Genomic DNA, 18223 nt, shown 5'->3' with positions numbered 1-18223 from the left:
GGTTTGGGGGTGCTAGGCCCTCAGGGCCGGGGTGGGGGGCAAAGAGCTTAAGCCGATTTGGGGGGTTGGGGGAGTCAGGGGAAGGTACTTGCTGTTAATTTTTGACACCAGAAAGTCATCTTTAAAAAAAAAACAAAAACGCTGTTTTTCTGATGGATGGAGAGTGAAACTGCCACATCCTTGTTGGTTTAGCCCAAGAGATCCCTTGCAGCAACTGTAGATGTCTGGGTTTTGTTTCTGTCTTTTTATTGTGAAAAAAAAAAAAAAAAGAAAAAAAAAATGTTACGGGGAAAATGTGGATTTACCAAGAGGGATCCCTAGCCTTGTTTTCCTTAGAAGACTTGTTTAGTGTTTTATCAGACGTCTTTTGTAGTTGTTGTAGATGGAAATGCTTGTGAGAAAAACAAACACCACATGGAGCCTGTAAATGTTTTTGCACAACCTGTAAAGCATTCTTGGAAGTGGCCAGTAAAAAAGGGTTTTACCGTTTAAAAAAAAAAAAAAATGTAACTGTGTCATTGTTTACATCTGTAACTTTTTCCTCCCCTGTTCTCATTACATCCTGGCAAAAATGTAGGCACCGTAGCTTCCAGTTTTAGAATAAATAACCATTTGGATTGAATTCACCCTATCTCCTGTGGCTGCACTGACTGGGGTGGAGTGTGTCATGGGGGGGATGGATTGACCGATTTCTGGTGCTGCTTCCTCAAGTCGTACGGGGTCCAACCAAGGCTGGCTTTCCTCTTGCGTGGCTCTTACTCCCTTCTGATTCTACTATTCACTTGATGATTGTTAGCCTCCTTAGTGCCTGCTTCTGAGCGCCTGGGCCACTGGAGTAGAAGAAAATACATGATAAATCATGATCCATTTGGCCTGTACTAAAACCACTCAAATGCTTAAGGTTCAAGGTAAAGCCAGTTCCATTTGGGAGCCAAGTAAGTTTATTAATGATTAGTTGCCACTTAGGAAAAGCCTTCCTGTCCCTTGGAAGATGTCAGATAGGGCTTATTTTGGGGAGTAAGAATGTCACTTGAATTAACAAAAGCACCACTGCATTACTAGCACTAACTGATCCTAATTGTAATTCTGATACATGTTCAAGGATTCATTAAGGCTGAGATGCCTACAGGCTCACAACCCCAGTTTGGAAATGGTTGTGCTGTAACAGATACAGGTCCTGCTCTGTCTCCTCCCTCTGTACGAGACAGATGTTCAGACCCCAGGGACCTACAGCTGTGTATATATAAAGGCTATCCTTGATTTCAGTGTTAGAGCTAATTAGTAAGTTTTAGTGGTTAATTATAGTTAACGTCTGGTCTCTGATAACCTCTTAAACCCCCTTTTTCCCCAGCTAGGACTACAGCCATCACCCCCAATCTGAGGAGTATGAAAGTTGTGCAGAAAAATTAAGCAGAGGCTTAAAACAACACACACACAACTCCTATCAAGACTACCTTTATCGAGCACTTCTGGCTTTTAACCAAGTCTGAACTTATGTGGAAATTTTCACTTACTCTTCTGGAGTTTGCCCAACACTTTGATGCAGTAGAAAAAGAGCAAGGTTCTTCTTAGTGACTGCTCTGCATTGCTTGCTACTTAAGCGTATATAGTACAATCATTCATTAAATATTTGAGTGCCAGCTATGTGCCAGACACTTTCAGGATGCAGGGATTAAAATAGACTTGATCCTTTCAGGAGTTTTCATGAAACACCCAAGAAGAAACTAAAGCGGACTCCTGAACAGAATGAGGGTAGGGTCCCCACTGTAGGATGAGGTAATGAATTAGATTACCTCCAGGGCCTGTTAGGGCTCAAATTCAGCAGCAGCTGGAAAGCTGCTGTTCCTGAAGGTGCCCCAAGTTCATCGGGTGCCCCTGGACCTGTGGATACATCCGTAGGAGACTAAGTTCGGTTCCTGGTAGAATGCCCTTTATTCCCTTGGTTTCCTCTCTGCATTCCTGTACGCTTACTGTCTTACTGCGTGAAGGAAGTGGGGGTGTGGGGAAGCTGGGGGTGATGGCTATCCCTAAAACAGGTCACCCTTCTGTTACTTCAGGGTGGCTCTTCCCTTCGGCACTCCCCACCCCACCCCCGCAAAGTATATTCCAGCAAGAAACATGACCTAGGCTTCCTACGGTTAGGATGTATTCCTGAATTTGGGAGATGTTGATAGTGCATAAGAAGCAGACACCCTCGGACTGTTACCTTACCTGCCTTGGCCCTGGTCCCACCTCCATATGTTCGCCCTTGGAAGGAAAAGGCTTTTTTCTAGAAGAGCATTCTGGGCTTCTAAACCTCCGCCAAGTTTGAATCTGGGAGGCGCTCGTGAGACCTTAAGCCTTAGTTTTGGCATCTGGCCAGACAGCATGCTGGGACCACTACGAAGGCTGGTAGGCACACGAGGGGCGGGGACGTTGTTTCTAGCGGATGTGACCGAATGGGTCTGAGAGGGAAAGGGGAACATAGCTCTACCAGGAAGCCCAAACTGAAACAGTTTCGGGCTTATCCAGCTCCTAGGGACACCAGGAGGCAAGCAAGGAAGGGCGCCTGAGAGGAACGGCGCCGGGCATTGACCTCACACTTCTGTTTACACTCCAAAGACATCCTCTGCTTGGCAAGCAGTAGAAACGAGATTCCCTCGCAAGATCCACGCTCCCAGCGCCTGCTACGCTGTGCTTGCCGGGGTCCCCTTGTCCCACGATCTTTGCTTATAGTCGCCCGTGTGCCTTCACCTGGATTGGGGAGACGTCGACTTCAAGACTCCGGGGTGGGTAGGAATGTGCATCGAGTTGACGAGGGCAGGGGCAGCCATTTTGAGACCAGATGAACACAGAAGGGACCATATTGAGAACTCTAGATGCCTGGGGCCGCCATTTTAAGTATGGGGATAGCTCGGAAGCCCTGTACGGTGAAACCCAGTGACGTGGGGCCGCCATATTGGCGCGGATCCCATGGCGGTGGCCATCTTGGAAAGGGGCCCACTGTGGGCGCGGCCATCTTAGAAGCAAAACCTGCCCCTTCGCAGGAACTGGGGCCGAGCTCCTCCCCTCCGTTACTGAGTTCCTGCTGTCTGCGACTGCCCTCAAGATCCCTTCCTAAGAGCCGCCCTGTTCGGTCTGTTTTCATTTTCACTTGCGTTCAGTGCTTTCGCGCGCGCGCGGGGGTGTGAATGCTTTCCGTGGCCCCCTGAGTGTCTGTTGTAACTAAATTCTTCCACTCGAGACGCTCTCTTGCGCCCGCCATCCCCCCAATCCAGGCGGTCCCCGATCCTAGACAGTGTCTAAACTGATTTGACTAACCCTATTCCTTGGGTATGGCAAGCCTTTCACCTGCCGTACACAGTCCCAGATCTACAGATTGATGATCCTCTCCCCAAGAACGCTAACACAGGAGCTGTCCTCTGAGACTCTGGATGACTTTATTCTTCAAATGGCTTTACCCTTCTGATAGCTCCAGGTGAGACTGAGAGCAAGCACCCGGCCCATCCCTCTCTCCATTGTCTAAGCGGGTCACAGAGAGAAGCCGGCAGGACGCTGGCAGTCGGACGGCCCTTCTGGGGACGGAGCTAAGGGGGCTCCCCTAGTCAGGGGGTACTTGGGGTCGGCCGAAGTGGGCGAGGAAATGGGGTGACGGAGAGCCTTGTGCTTCAGATAACCTCACAGGGTTGGACAAGGGCTAGGGATGGGATGCAGGGACCCTCAGGGGCTCACGACAGTTACTGACCTAAGGAAGGGCCTAGGAGGAGGAAAGGTGAAGAGCTTGTGGGGAGGGACGGGGCGACTCAGAGGAGGGCACAGAAGAACTTCTTCTCCCGGAAGGGGTTCTCCGAAGTGGGCACAGGGGTGATGAGGGGATCCTCGCAGGCGTGAGCATCACAGTAAGTCATCAAGTCTGCTGCTGCCTTGGACACCTGGGACACAGCCAGGAGGGGAATGGTTAGCCAGATCCCCTGAGAGGGGCTACAGCCTCCCTCCCCAAATGGGTTATCTTTTGCCATCTCTAGGGCTCCTTAAGACCGTATTCTCTTCCCTCATCCCTGACAGCGGCCAGGGGATGGCTGCCCTTACAGAACCGGTGACTCCTCCCCTGATGGCAGGGAGTCAAGGAAAGAAAACATCTCTTAACCTGAGGTTTGGGAACCTACAGCACAAGTGGGCCAACTAATAGGATCCAGGGTCCACCCACCTTTATCCGGCACAAGCTGGCTTCAATCTTAAGCTGTTCCACCATCTTGCGGGCTTGCCCAATACTCATAGTGCTGTTCACAGGGGTCTCCCCTTTCATTCTGGAGAAAAGAGTGGGATAGCTCGGAGCATAATGGAGGTGGGTGGGTGCTGCCTAATCTTATCTGAAGACCACCCCCCCTCCCATGTTCATTTTTCATCTGTCTTTACAAGGCTGGGGTCATGTGGCCCAGTATTTTGTTTCTCGTATCTCCATCCTCCAGGGGCCTTTCCCATCCCTGTCTTCCCAGGCTAAGGAAATGGAGAAGGTGGAATGAGATACCCCCCAAATTCCCACACGACCTGGGCCACAGATCATTAAACATACAAACGATTTAAGGCTTTTTGGCTCTTCCAGCCATGTGTTCCCAGCTCTGGAAGCCTCAACCAGAAAGAGCCCCGCCCTGTTGAGGAGGGCACATAACCCCCACCTGCCCCCTTGAGCCCCAACGGGAGAAAAGCAGGATGCTCCCTACTCACCTGAAGCCACAGGCAGTGTGGCAGCCCTGGGGAGTAGTCAGTGGGGTGCACAAAACCCGCCTGAGATGGGTGCCCCACCTTGCAGGGAGTTGCCGCTGAAAGTATCTGCTGCAGCAGCCGAAGCAGCCGACACAAAGAAGGCCACTGGGGAGGGTCAGGGCAGAGGTCCGTCGAGGGCTGGACCCAGTTCCTGAAGCTCAAGCACTGCCCAGACGCTGGTACCTGAAGGATGAAGGATGCTAGAAGGAGCTGCTCGGATACTGGAGCATACCAACTGCCCGGCCAATGGGGGAGCCTGGCTGCTGACTGCAGCCCCTACGCACACCCCCACTGTTAACGGTCTCTCTTAGCTGCCCTTCCCCCATTGCAGGCATTCTGAGTCTGGGTTACGAAGGAGCTGGAAGGAGCTGAGGCCCAGGCCGACTCTCCCCCCCCCCCCCTTTAAATGGGGTGGTCTGGACCTGTGACATCCCCTGCAGTGGAGTCAGTACTGGCTGCGGGGGACCCTGCTCATTTGAAAATCTGACATCAGCTGGGCAGTCGCCCTCCCCTCCTCCCTCCTCCCTCCGCTCTGACATAGCATGTAGTACCTGAATCTTCTTGTCTTTCCCAGGGACCCTCCATTCCCTATACCCAGGAAAATGTGATGAGCTACAGGTAACCAGCTTCTAGATCACCAACCAGTTCATATTCTAGCCACAAGTGATTCGAATGGAAGATCCAGGGGCGACAAGGGACGTCAGGAAGATGCCTAAAGAACAAGAAGCTGGGGGGAAAGAGGTGTGCAGATACCAGATCAAAGAATCGGACAAAGAAGAGGTAGGGGGAATTGTGGGGAGAGTCATTGGGTGTTTATTGAAACAGATGGGCTTCCTGGGTGGGTTTTGGGTGGGGGGAATTGGTTTGATAGAATACTTCCCAGACCTGCAGAGCTGTGCTTGGTGCTGTGTGGAATGCAAAGACGTACACTGACCTTACCCTCTGAGGGATGTTATTCGGGGTGAAGAGTCATGTACAAAATAGAAGGTACCGTCTGCCAAGATCTAGTCTAGATTGGTGCGCTGTGGGGACTCTGAGGGAGTCTAGTTAGGGTCAGAGGAGGTCGATCCCAAATGCTGGAGACAAAACACGGAGCTGAAATACTATCACAGCTGTGAATAGGGGCCGGCCGGCAGTGCCCTCCGCCTAGGACGCCTACAGGTGCAAGGAGCTGTGGGCGACAAAAATCAGCGCCAGCTGGATAAACGCCTCTTTCCCCCTTTGCGGGGTTTAAATGGCCGGTGGTGAAGGTGGGCGGAGGGCCGGCCTGAGGGGGGATGCTGCTGACTCATAGCATGCCGTGAGGGCAAATCTTGAGGCCTGAAGGAAGGCGCTTGTCCTCTTTGGTTTTGGGTAACCGACCGCAGGGAGAGACTCTGCGCGGAGCGCGAGGTGGGAAACCCGCCGCCCGGCAGACCCCGCCCCTTGCGTCGGGCTCCTCCCCTGAGTGAGGTCCCGCCTCCCGGGGCCGCAAAGGCGGCCGGCGGGAGGGGGCGGGGCTTCCACGGGAGGCGGAAGTCTCTTGTCGCCGTTGCCCCGGCAGCCCGCGAGCTGGTGAGTCTGCAGAGCTGCGGCGGCGGACGGGCTGGTTTCCCTGGGGGCGCGGTTAGGTGGGGGCTCCGGGCGCCGCGCCCACCGCCAGCCGGAAGGGGTGCTGGCGGGGAGCGGCCGTTGGCTGCAGGACTCCCGGCCCGGCGTGGAGGGCGGCCCTGTCCGGGAGCGAGCGCAGTTGTGCGCTCGGGAGAGGAGAAACTCGGGAGACAGTTCTGACGGCACTTAGGCAGCTGGCTCTCAGTGCGGCTGTACGACCTTAGGCAAGTCGCGCAGTCTCTCCGTGCAGCCACCTCGCAGTGTGGACAACGTGTCATCACGTGTGTAAAAGCCTTTTAAGGTGCTCGCTTTATGTATATCATATATTGCTATGGATGAGTGTCAAGGTAGCCTGTCCCAGAATCAGGTGTCCAGAGGACAAATTCAGCGAAGTTGTTCTGGCACTGGGGGCGAAGAAAGCACAGTGAAAGAAAGGGAAGGGATAATTGGTTGGGAAGCGTAGCCATTTGGAGAAAAGCCATATGAAACAAAGTCTATGCTGTGTCCAGCTATCTCTGGTTCCTCAAAGCCAGTCCAGTAAACTTGTCCTTGTTGTCTCCACCATCCCTGGGGAAAGAGCCATTTTTCCCCCCCTCTGTCTTTTTCCAGGAACCACCAGCTTCTTCATCCCATGGCCGGGGGTGGCGTCCAAGTGACCGAGCAGCTAAGAACTCAAAGCCTGAACCTGGGGCCAGACACTCCGCACTCCCTGCCATGGTCAATGACCCACCAGTACCCGCCTTGCTGTGGGCCCAGGAGGTGGGCCACGTCTTGGCGGGTCGTGCCCGCAAGCTGCTGCTGCAGTTTGGGGTGCTCTTCTGTACCATCCTTCTCCTGCTCTGGGTGTCTGTCTTCCTCTACGGCTCTTTCTACTATTCCTACATGCCGACAGTCAGCCACCTCAGCCCTGTGCATTTCTACTACAGGTGAGAGGGGTCTTCTCCTGAAGTGGAGTCATCCTTTGAGAGAATTGCTGTTAGGGCCCTTAGAGCTTATTCAGTTCACCCCCCTCATTTACAGAGGAGAACATTGGAGCCCAGTGTGTTTATATGATTTCTTACCTTCCGCAGCCCAAGGCTGAGGGAGCTCTGGGTTGGTAGCGCTCTGAGGTCCTAGCTCTACCTCTGGTTACTGAAATCTTTGATTAAAAAGTAGGGGAAAAAAAATCCCTCTTTTAGGCTGTCACTCTGTGGGTCTGTTCTGTTTGGATTGGATCAGACCTCTCTCAGGGCCGCTCTAGACCTCTTAGCCAACCGCATCCCTCGAGTCATCTCAGAACTAAGCTAGCCTTCAGTAAAGAACGTATTAGGAAAGCAACAAGTTGCCTGCCTCCCACTCCTGATAATCCTGCACAGTAGAGATTATGCAAACACAAAGTGACTAGGTACCTAAAGTCCCAGAGTCCTGCTTCTTGCCTGGGACTTCAGTTCCTTCTGATTTTACGGCCCTTAACCAAATTCTCTCCCCTTCTCTTAACATGGGCCATAGGACTAATCTAGAGATGCTGACAAGGACATTGTTATCAATGGTCCAAAGTCATTTTCCCCCTCCCCCGTCTTGAGTCCCTGATCATGAACTGTAGTTTCTAAGTCAGAGCTGCTTAAACTTTTAGGAGGCATGGATCTCATGAAAGCTATGGCCCTTTCTGCTATAAAAACATGTATGCAAGGGAGTATCTGTCTGGCTCAGTCGGGAGGGCATGTGACCCTTGATCTCAGGGTCATGAATTCAAGCCTCATGTTGGGTGTAGAACTTACTTAAAGCTTATACAGACATCTGTGTATATATATATGTGTGTGTGTGTGTGTATATATATATATATATATATATGTGTATATATATATATACACACACATACATACATACACGTGTGTATATGTATGTGTGTATATATACGTATATATACATATGCACACCCATGTATAATTTTGCTTAGAAGTTGGAGAGGAGTGTCAGCCTCTTTAAGACCATCTGTGGATTCCTTGGGAGGACTTTCCTCAAACTAGGCCCCAGACCAGAACTACTAAATCAGACTCTGGGGCTAGGACCCAGGAATCCGCATTTTTATGAAGCTCTCCAAGTGAGTCTTTAGAAACATTTGAGTCTGAAAGTATTCAACGAAGTGTCCATGGAGTCCTGCTTAAGAATTTCCACTCTAATGAGAGGAGATGAGCTGAGGTGGCAGGAAGAGAATGAAAGAATCATTCAGGTGTCTTGAATCTCCTGGCTGCATTTCTTCTCCATCTCTCTCTGACAGAGAGAAGGGTGCCTGTTCTGGAAGAAGGGATGGGGGACAAGAGGGAGCCCTAGGGGCCCAAGGAAGTGTACAGACAGGTAAGGCAGACCCTCTTAACTTAGCAGAGTATCATCCCCATTCTCATCTAGGACTGACTGTGATTCCTCCACCTCCTTACTCTGCTCCTTCCCTGTTGCCAATGTCTCGCTGGCTAAGGGTGGACGTGATCGGGTGAGTATGGGAGCTGAAGAGAGGTTTCATTAGAGCTCTGAAGACTTGAAATCGGAGGGCTTGAGAAAGACCTGGTGAGCAGGGATTGAGTAATGGAGACTAAGAGGAAGGCTCTCAAGGAAAAGGAGGTTAAAGAAAAAGTAAAATCTGAAGCGTGTGGATTTTCCTGCTGCAGATGTTAGCGATGCTCTCTCAGATTATTTCAGACAAGCTATAGCTATTAGAGGTGTTTTAGACCTCAGTGAATGTGAATCAACCAATCAGCTATGTCAATGGACTGGGATGGAAACCACCCAAGCGTTTTGAAAGCCTGTATGTAAGATTATGAAACTGTTGACAAATATGTGTAACCTGCCATTACAAAGGGTACTGTGCCAGGAGATGGGCCACATGCCAGTATGACTTCAACAAACCCAGAATCCCTGGGAAATGCAGAACGGGGGTGCATCTATTTATATTAGGCAAGCTGGTGGAGGCTCTGGAAAGGGTAGGATCCCTGAACACTTCAAAAGGACTTTTGGAGCATCAACATTGTTTTTGATGACCAGAGTGTTTTGAGTCGTTAGCAACATAATTAGTAATAGTCAGTGGTCAAAGTTACTAAGAACTTTATTTAATGTTTATTTATTTTGAGAGAGCAAGCCAGGGAGGGACAGAAAGGGAAGGAGGGAGGGAGGGAGGAGGAGGAGAGAATATATGAATCCGGAGAGAGAGAGAGAAAGAATGAATATGAATCCCAAGCAGGCTCCACGCTCAGCACGGAGCCCAACCCAGGGCTCAGTCTCATGAACCGTGAAATCATGACCTGAGCCAAAATCAAGAATCAACTGCGTGCCTAATTGACTGAGCCACCCAGGTGCCCCTGGAAAGTGTCTTTTAAAAGTGGTTCTTGAGAGGACACTGACTTACACAGGATAGAAATAAATGGTCACTCTGAAAGGAGGAGTGTAAGCATTAGCATCTGGGGTCCCCTGAGATTGGTGTTTAGCCTGGACTTGTTTGCAATACAATAACCTGGGAGATTGCGTATCCTTTCCCTCCTTCCAGTCAACCCCCAGGTAGCCATACACTATCAAGAACACTTACCTTGGGTCCCAGGTGAGTGGGTCCCAAATGGAAGATTTCAAAGTAGTGAGGTAGAATGTTGGATATTGCAAGGCAGAGATTTCTCATTTTAATCCTGCCGGGAAAGGAGTTTGGAGATCATGACAGAGTCGTCTGTGAAGGCATTGATTCAGTGTGCTTTTGTGGCTCAAAATAATAATAAATGGAATACATTGAGAGGGAATTAGAAACAAAGCCACAGAACATCTGCACCTGAAATGGTGCATACAGTTGTGTGGCTGTCCATTGTGGAGATCCGCATGGTGGCTCAGATGGCCTAAAACAGTTATGTGTGAGGCTGCTGGATGAGGAAGGAAGGGAAAGATGAAGGGTGAGGGGATGTCAATATCAGGGACTCCAATCAGGGTAGTCCCTGGTAATTAAAGCGGGTTGATCATTTCGTTCATTATATAAAGTAGCAGAGTGTAAGATACAGATTCTGCATTTCAGAAGAAGTTGTGAAGGATTGGAGGGAGAGGCTCAAAGTAGACCTTTTAAGGAAGGGTGAATGTTGGGTGGGAAAGGAGGAACAGGAGGGGAATCTGCCCATCAGGCAGACAGATGTGAAGAAAGGTGTGGAGTCATTCTCAAGATTCTGACATTCAATTCCGTGGATCGATCCCATTGGAGGAGATGATGTTTATTTAGACGGAATTACTAGTTTAAAAACATCTATATGGGACTCCTGGGTGGCTCAGTCGGTTAGGCGTCTGACTTCAGCTCGGGTCTGATCTCACCGTTTGTGAGTTCAGGCCCCACGTCGGGCTCTGTGCTGACAGCTCAGAGCCTGGAGCCTGCTTCGGGTTCTATGTCTCCCTCTCTCTCTGACCCTCCCCCATTCACACTCTGTGTGTCTCTTTCTCTCAAAAATAAATAAGCTTTAAAAAATAATAAAAAATAAAAACATATGAAACAGCTTTATTGAGCTATAACTCACATACTGTACAATTCACCCATTTAAAATCTACAGTTCTGTCGTTTCTAGTGTATGCAGACTTTAAGCAACCAGCACAATTTTAGAGCATTTTAATCACCCCAAAAAGAAACTCCTACCCATAAGCTAGGAGTCACTCTATTTCCCTCCAACCCACCCTGAGAACTACGTACTATAATGTTGCAAAGAATTCAGTGAAGCAGCTGGCTTCATCAGGCCTCTTCTGGGGGCTAGGAATGTCATGGAATCCATTTTTTTTTTTCCAACAAATAGTACTTCATTCTGAAAAGCAGAATCTGTATAAAAAAGGACTTTGAGAAGTAGTTTTCCACATTTTACCTTAGTGATAGTGCTCAACACACCCTCAATCATATCTGGATTTTGGAGGTGATTCACTATGGGTTGGGTTTTGGTTTTGGTTTTTTTAAATTCATTCCCTTTGGGGGTCCCTGGATGGCTCAGTCGGTTAAGTGTGCGACTTCGGCTCAGGTCATGGTCTCACGGTTTGTGAGTTTAAGCCCCACATCAGGCTGTCTGCTGTCAGCACAGAGCCTGCTTCAGATCCTCTGTCTCTCTTTCTGCCCCTCCCCCGTGCTCTCTCTCTCTAAAAAAATTAAAAATAAAAAAAAAATCCATTCCCTTAAATACAGAAACTTTACTCTTGCCCCTGTGATTCTTGTATATGCACCCTGAGGTCATGCTACAGATGAGAGCTGAATAAAGGGTTAGAAGAGTACAGGGATGGTCAGGAAAAACTAGGGTATGTTTGGTGGCAAATCTTTAGCTTTTTGAGGTTAATCCCAATGAAGACGCCTTCCCACTGTGAGTCTCAGGGTTCCACCAAAAGAAGCCAGGTAAGGACCCAGAGTGACACAAAGATGATCTGGAGTGACAGAGACTGAGAGGTGGCTCGGGAGTTGGTGCTTGGTTAATTAATAATATAAGTGAAGGCGGGCTGGGCCCAGGGGGATGTCCTCATGGGGACAGAGGCCTGAGTCACAGATGGCCCAGTTGGCAACAGGATGGTTCACTTTTGGAAAAGAAATGTGTGACGCAGCCTTTCTCAGAACAGAGCAGAGAGCGGTTTAGCCAAAGCATAGGATGCCGAAGCTCTCCGAAGCAGGAGGGACCTGGCCACCACAAGGGGGCAGCACCCTCCTGGGATGAGAGCCCTGAGAGGCCTGCTCTGCTAACCAGGGAGATTGTGGCCCTATCCGGAGGGATGGGGGGAGGTGGAACAGAGACCGTACAATTAAAAACAAATTTTTTTGAAGAGAGATGGGGGCTACCTTGGGCAGGTGCTGATGTATGGACAGCCGTACCGCGTCACCTTAGAGCTTGAGCTGCCAGAGTCCCCTGTGAATCAAGACTTGGGCATGTTCTTAGTCACCATTTCATGCTACACCAGAGGTGGCCGAATCATCTCCACTTCTTCACGCTCCGTAAGTGTCCGTGGCCTATCTGGGAGGGTGTGGCGATGACAACGGATGGCAGAATATCTGGGTAGGGTTCCAGGAGAAAACATCCTAGCTCTGGAGGTCACAGACACATCAGGATCGGGAAGAGGAGTCAGTTTCCCAAGCCAGACAGACACCCCAGGTATCTGATGAGCACGCCCAGCTTTGGGGCAAAGCCTGAAGAGGGGAGCCAAAATGGGCTTCTTTAGAGCCCGGCGGATGTCTGCTGGCATTCTGTCTCAGAAACCTACTAGCTGAGAGACTACTTCTTTAACTCCTTGGTTACAAAGCCTTATTAACTGGGTATGAAAGTAATGGTCCCATAGCGAGACCAGTTAGGGTCCGCTAAAGAAATGTACCATGCTTGTTAGCACATGGTGGGTGTGCAATAAATATTAGACTCCATTCTTTTTTTTTTTTTTTTATGTTTAGTTTTGAGAGAGAGAGAGAGAGAGAGCAAGTGGGGGAGGGGCAGAGAGAAAGGGAGACACAGACTCCAAAATAGGCTCCAGGCTCTGAGCTGTCAGCACAGAGCCCGACACGAGGCTCGAACTCACGAACCGTGATATCATGACCTGAGCTGAAGTCGGCTGCTTAACCGACTGAGCCACCCAGGCCCCAAGACTCCATTCTTACATGAATTGTCAACAGAGCCACGTGATGAAGCGTTATCTCTGAATGTCTACACGGGGAAAAATGCTTCAGCTGGAGCGCTGGAACTTAGGGTCTATTCTGGATCGAAGAACTGCGTGGGGGAAAGATCAGAGACAGTGTTGGGCTTAACCCATGAAGTTCTTAGAAGAGGGACCTTTGTTGCGCTGGAATGGAGACGTGGATTGAGGAGAGGAGGGATGTTACTCAAGCAGTTGGAATGATTGGGCCAAGGCTTGTTTGGGGGGTGGGGGCATGGTAGGAAGTGAAAATGAGGGAGCAGGGGACCCGAGGAAGGTTGAGGGGTTGGTAGGGCGGTGGCAGTCTGGGGGTACCCATCCCCAACCTCTCCCCTCCTCGCCCTGGCTCCGGCAGGTGATGTTGCATTACCGCTCAAACCTGCTCCAGATGCTTGACACACTGGTCTTCTCTAGCCTCCTGCTGTTTGGCTTTGCAGAGCAGAAGCAGCTCCTGGAGGTGGAGCTGTACCCGGAATACAGAGAGAACTCGGTAAGGGGGGCGAAGGAAGACTAGAGACTGCTCTCCCCAGGAGCTCAGAGTTCTACCTGAGGAGCCTCTGGGCTCGGTCAGCAGGGGCGGCCACAGCCGCTGCAAGTGGGGCTCAGATGGGGCTGGGAAGAGTGACAGCAGCAGGACCCTGGCCTGACGCTCGCTGCCCCGCCCTCCGCAGTATGTGCCGACCACCGGCGCGATCATCGAGATCCACAGCAAGCGTGTCCAGATGTACGGAGCCTACCTCCGCATCCACGCCCACTTCACCGGGCTCAGGTGAGGAGCCGCTCGAGTGGGGCCTCCGCAGCTCTCCTGGGGGCTGTCTTGAAGGGAAACTGCCTTGAACTTCCCCAGAAATGATTTCTGGGAAGCGGGGAGGCTGGTGCTTTCCAGTAACCGCTGCCCACTTCCTGCCTCAGGTACTTGCTGTACAACTTCCCGATGACCTGTGCCTTCATCGGCATCGCCAGCAACTTCACGTTCCTCAGCGTCATCGTGCTCTTCAGCTACATGCAGTGGGTGTGGGGGGGCATCTGGCCCCGCCACCGCTTGTCTCTGCAGGTCACAAAGGACCTCCTCTCTCCCCCCCCCCCGCCCCCCAACTTCATGATCCTTCTTTAACTGAGGGGCGGGCTGGGGCGTGTCATGGGGCTCGGGCGTTAGGGCCCAGATCACTGCATGGGAAGCACACCCTTGCTGCTCACTAATTTCTCCTCCACAGGTAAACGTCCGGAAAAGAGACAGTTCCCAGAAGGCAGTGCAGCGAAGAATCTCTGCCCACCCTCCAGGTGGGCATGACGGTTGGGGAGCTGGGTGAGAGGGGACTCCCGTGTTATCCAGTGTGAAGCTTTAGGCTCTCCACAGCTGGGCTGAGGGTCAGAGGACAGGCTGGAGGAGGCGTCGCCTGGGTGCAGCCACCCTAGCCCTCCCCTGCCCTCTCCCCACTCTGGAGGCACAGGGCCCCAAGGCCAGGAGGAGTCAACGCAGCTGTCAGACATCACAGAGGACGTTGGTGAGAGCCCTGAAGACCCCCCAGGGGCAGGTATGGTGCCGCAGCTCTCCCCTCCTCCTTCCTAACACCTCCTCAGTGTCCCCTTCAGCCTCTTCCAGTCTGACCTCTGCATTCCCCTTGTGGCTGCAGAGGGTCAGCTCTTGGAGGAGGAGAAACCCGATCAGCAGCCCTTGACGGGAGAGGAGGAGCTGGAGCCAGAGGCCAGTGATGGTGAGGGGCACTCGGCACAGGGGCCCAGGTGGAGTGGGGTGGCATGTGGGTAGGGGGGACATTATATTGGTTGGGGGAGAAGGGCCCCTGGTTGGTTAATTTCCGATTTAACTTTGTTTCTCCCTCCCCTGGCCCAGGTTCAGGCTCTTGGGAAGATGCAGCTTTGCTGACGGAGGCCAACCTGCCTGCCCCTGCCTCTGCCTCTGCCTCTGCCCCTGCCCCGGAGACTCTGGGCAGCTCTGAACCCTCTGTGGGCAATCTCCGACAGCGGCCCACCTGCTCTAGTTCCTGAAGAGAGCAAGGCAGAGTCCCCACATTCCAGCCCTTTCCCACCTGACTCCCGTCCCTTTCCTGTGTCTTCCCCCAATAAACTATTTTCATGCCAGCTGCTTCCCTGACTCCTCGAAATGGATTCAAGGCCATTGGAAATCCTGTGTTCCCCAGGCATCCTCCTTGCCACCCCGAATTGGAGGAGGTTGTCTTGTTGGGGGCTGCCGGTGGGGAAGGCCTCCAGACCCTGGACTGTTTTGGGTACAGCTGTTCCCGTTCACAAACCTAGGAAGTCCAAGGAGAGAAAACCTATCCTGCCCACTCCATCCACGTGATTCTTTCATCTCCCTCTGGGGAGGGGGATCATGTAGGGCGGGTCTGGAGAGCTGGGCTACATCATTCTGGCCTGTGCACCCCTCCCTTTCTCCGTCCATTGGGAGACAGAAGACAGGAAATGACTGCCATGGATGTGGTATGATTTTTACCGAAACAGCATTTTGTAGCCCAGGCCCCATGCTGCCCACAGCTGTTTTCCTCTCTGATTCCAGCCAGGTGGCCCTCTGTTTCATGCTCCCCTCCTCACCCCTCCACATAACTTCAGCCTTTTGATTCTCAGCTCCTGGCTGCTTTCCACATTCCAATCCCCTTTCAGAACCCAGGCATCCCGGCCTCCAGATGAAACAGCTGCATGTGGCTCCCCCCCCACCCCCTTCCCTGGCCCCGTGACTCAGGCCCTCTGAAGGGACCAGCCCGCTTCTTGGCATTCACGGGGATAGAGGGGGGGCCGGGGGAGGGGGGCTACGTGGTGACATCATAGTTGAAGGGTATAAAAGCTTCGAGCCAAAAGAGAATTGAAATTGAAGAGAAGACACTGACAAAACCTGACTGCGCAGCCTGTGCGCCTGGGGGCTCAGCCTCAGACCCAAAGACATCTGCTTGAAGATTTGAGCGGCCGCAAGACCCACCCACCGGTGAGGGGCTGCTGGGGGCCAGGGAAGAGTGGTGGGAGGTGGGGGGGTGGGGGGAGCAGGCAGGGACTGGAACTCCCTTGACAGGTGGAGAGGGTTCCAAGGTCCTTAGTCTCCCCTTCTGTTCCCTCTCCTCTCTCATTTCGGTCTCCTTTTGGGTTTTTATGTCTGTCTCCCACCGATGATTGTTTTACTTAGATCTTTTCTCTGGGTGGCAGCTGGGAAATATTCCACCTTTCTTCCCCAGGCTGAATAAATCATTTCCTCTTCTTTTCCCCTCCAGCACTTTGCTTATTCATTAACTGTTTCTGGTACTTCACACATGGCTGGACACACACCCATGTGTCAGACTACATTTGGGGTTTTTTTTGTTTTTTTTTTTTGTTTTTTTTTTTGCCCAAAACCAAGTACATCTCGCCTGTTCAGAAGTTGGTTGACAAATTAAGAGTGTCAGTCTCCTTTCCTCCTCTCTCTTGGTCTCCTCCTGGCCCCCAGCTGTGTTCCCCGTCCCCGGAGATTTTGTTGAGGGAAGGGCCCTAGAAGGCATGGCGTCTGGGCAGTCTTGACCTATCCACCTCCTTCCCTTGCAGGCCCCATGCTGGGCTCTCCCTGTCTTCTGTGGCTCCTGGCTGTCACCTTCTCCTTGGTTCCCAGAACGCAGTCCTTGGCCCCTCAAGACCTTAAGGAAGAGGACAAAGATGAGACACCCCGGCCACGGCCTCCTTTGCGGGCCGTCCCCTGTGACTATGACCATTGCCGTCACCTGCAGGTGCCGTGCAAGGAGCTGCAGAGGGCTGGACCCAGGGCCTGCCTGTGCCCTGGGCTCTCCAGCCCCACGCAGCCGCCGGACCCTCCGCGCCTGGGAGAGGTGCACGTGGTGGCCGAGGATGGCAGCGCAGTGGTGCACTGGTGCGCCCCCTTCTCTCCGGTCCACCAATACTGGCTGCTGCTATGGGAGGGCAACGAGGCTCCCCAGAAGGGTCCCCCCCTCAACTCTACTGTCCGCAGAGCAGAACTGAAGGGCCTGAAGTCCGGGGGCGCTTACGTCGTTTGCGTGGTGGCTGCAAATGGGGCTGGAGAAAGCAGTGTGCCGCAGGCAGTGGGGGAAGGCCTCGAGGAGGTGGGTGGCCCTCCCTTCGGGCCCTGCAGGAGGCTGGCCGTGCCCCCCAGACCGCTTACCCTGGTCCACGTGGCTATCGGGGTGGGCACAGTGCTGGCCCTGCTGAGCTGCTCTGCTCTGGTCTGGCATTTCTGCCTGCGAGAGCGCTGGGGCTGCCCCCACCGCAGGGTGGCCTCCCGACCCACAGCAGGGCTCTGAAGCAGCCTGGGGGCCTCTCAGGCCCAGCGGAGCCCAGGCTTAGGGAGCAGAGCTCGGCCTGGACTCCCTGGGAGGAGGCGGTTCCCACTGCTGCCCTGAGCAGCCTGGACAGCAGAGTCGGTGGCCAGGCACTCGGGCCCCAGCTGAGTCTCAGTGCTCAACCTGAGAGCTTGTTCAGGTCCCAGACTTTCTGTCCTGCTCCAGGCCAAGGTTTGGAACAGAGCAGAAGGCATTGGGAACTTTTTACTTAAAGGACCAGATAGTAAATGATTTAGGCTTTGCAGGTCCAGAGGACCAAAGCAAAGGTATTGCATAGGTACTTCCTTAGCCGTGTGACAGTGTAAAAATGGAGAAACCATTCTTAGCTCATGGGTCTGAGGAATCAGGCCCTGGCCACATTAGACCTGTTGGCTGTAGTTAGCCAATCGCAACCCCTGTCATACATCCTCAAAAGGGCTCTGGCGCATTGGTGGCCTCAATGGGATTTTGAGAACAAGCTGCTGCAGGATGGGAGTTTGGGGCAAGGCTATTCCCCCTGTTGCCTTTTGTTTAGATATCAAAGATGGGCACACTGGGGTCAGAATTCACCTGTGTCTGAAGTGGGTGAAAATGAATGGCTGACACGGGATGGAAAGAGGGACCTGCCTGAGCTGTTGTCTGGGACCCCCAAACCCAAGGGATGTCCCCCACTTCCCCTCAATTTGTGTTTATTGCACATCCACTGTACCAATATTAAAGGATATGTTAAAGGAAGACATTTGCATTTTTCATGATCCTTTTCATTTCCCTGTCCACACACCTATTTTTCAGCGTCGTGTGTCCTTTTTCCCCCCAGAGTAGTGTGTATTTTCGAATTTCTCTTTCACTTAACTGGATGTAGAAAAGTCTGGGATGGCTACAGAGTATAATCCTCGTTTTTGCTGGTCTTATAACTTTTAATTATAGAAATAACATTTCTATGAGTTTCAAGCACTACTGAAGAATAT

At 52.1% G+C, this 18223-nt stretch overlaps 3 protein-coding genes across 8 annotated transcripts; 2 read left to right on the top strand and 1 right to left on the bottom strand.

The window, feature by feature from the left end:
- The first annotated feature begins 2484 nt into the window (after positions 1-2484).
- Positions 2485-15071, top strand: BSCL2 (BSCL2 lipid droplet biogenesis associated, seipin). 6 transcript variants are annotated; one of them, XM_047070646.1, is made up of 12 exons: positions 2485-2768; positions 5318-5523; positions 6943-7259; positions 8719-8800; positions 12137-12280; positions 13322-13456; positions 13638-13735; positions 13879-14020; positions 14181-14247; positions 14409-14501; positions 14601-14681; positions 14819-15071. In XM_047070646.1, exons 2-12 carry the CDS (start codon positions 5416-5418, stop codon positions 14971-14973), a joined length of 1422 nt encoding a protein of 473 aa, XP_046926602.1. In that variant the 5' UTR covers positions 2485-2768; positions 5318-5415; the 3' UTR covers positions 14974-15071. The 6 variants fall into 6 exon arrangements, with proteins under 6 accessions (XP_046926602.1, XP_046926603.1, XP_046926601.1 ...); XM_047070647.1 differs by lacking the exon at positions 2485-2768 and adding an exon at positions 2781-3457 and having other exon boundaries at positions 14412-14501; XM_047070645.1 differs by lacking the exon at positions 2485-2768 and adding an exon at positions 2781-3457.
- GNG3 (G protein subunit gamma 3) lies at positions 3783-4285 on the bottom strand. Its single transcript, XM_047070652.1, has 2 exons — positions 4187-4285; positions 3783-3911 (listed from the first exon to the last, which is right to left on the bottom strand). The coding sequence occupies exons 1-2, from the start codon at positions 4283-4285 to the stop codon at positions 3783-3785; spliced, it is 228 nt and encodes a 75-aa protein (XP_046926608.1).
- A 90-nt stretch (positions 15072-15161) lies between the features above and the next one.
- Positions 15162-17969, top strand: LRRN4CL (LRRN4 C-terminal like). The gene is made up of 2 exons (XM_047070651.1): positions 15162-15922; positions 16510-17969. Exon 2 carries the CDS (start codon positions 16515-16517, stop codon positions 17235-17237), a length of 723 nt encoding a protein of 240 aa, XP_046926607.1. The 5' UTR covers positions 15162-15922; positions 16510-16514; the 3' UTR covers positions 17238-17969.
- The last annotated feature ends 254 nt before the right edge of the window (positions 17970-18223 follow it).

This window comes from Lynx rufus, unplaced genomic scaffold (genome assembly GCF_022079265.1).
Source record: "Lynx rufus isolate CCGP_SWC_20201006 ecotype Redwood Valley unplaced genomic scaffold, mLynRuf1.p SCAF_9, whole genome shotgun sequence".
NCBI lineage: Eukaryota > Metazoa > Chordata > Mammalia > Carnivora > Felidae > Lynx > Lynx rufus.
The sequence above is the reverse complement of the archived record's forward strand: the minus strand, read 5'-3'. Positions and strand labels throughout refer to the sequence as shown.

What these genes read in the sequence shown, in the direction of transcription:
- GNG3 (XM_047070652.1), bottom strand. Translation starts at nt 4,285, where the DNA reads ATGAAAGGGGAGACCCCTGTGAACAGCACTATGAGTATTGGGCAAGCC. An exon ending in CCAGCTTGTGCCGGATAAAG is followed by an intron (nt 3,912 to 4,186) that starts GTGGGTGGACCC and finishes GCTGTGTCCCAG; the next exon opens with GTGTCCAAGGCAGCAGCAGA.
- BSCL2 (XM_047070646.1), top strand. Translation starts at nt 5,416, where the DNA reads ATGGAAGATCCAGGGGCGACAAGGGACGTCAGGAAGATGCCTAAAGAA. An exon ending in AAGAATCGGACAAAGAAGAG is followed by an intron (nt 5,524 to 6,942) that starts GTAGGGGGAATT and finishes GTCTTTTTCCAG; the next exon opens with GAACCACCAGCTTCTTCATC. An exon ending in TGAAGACCCCCCAGGGGCAG is followed by an intron (nt 14,502 to 14,600) that starts GTATGGTGCCGC and finishes TTGTGGCTGCAG; the next exon opens with AGGGTCAGCTCTTGGAGGAG.
- LRRN4CL (XM_047070651.1), top strand. Translation starts at nt 16,515, where the DNA reads ATGCTGGGCTCTCCCTGTCTTCTGTGGCTCCTGGCTGTCACCTTCTCC.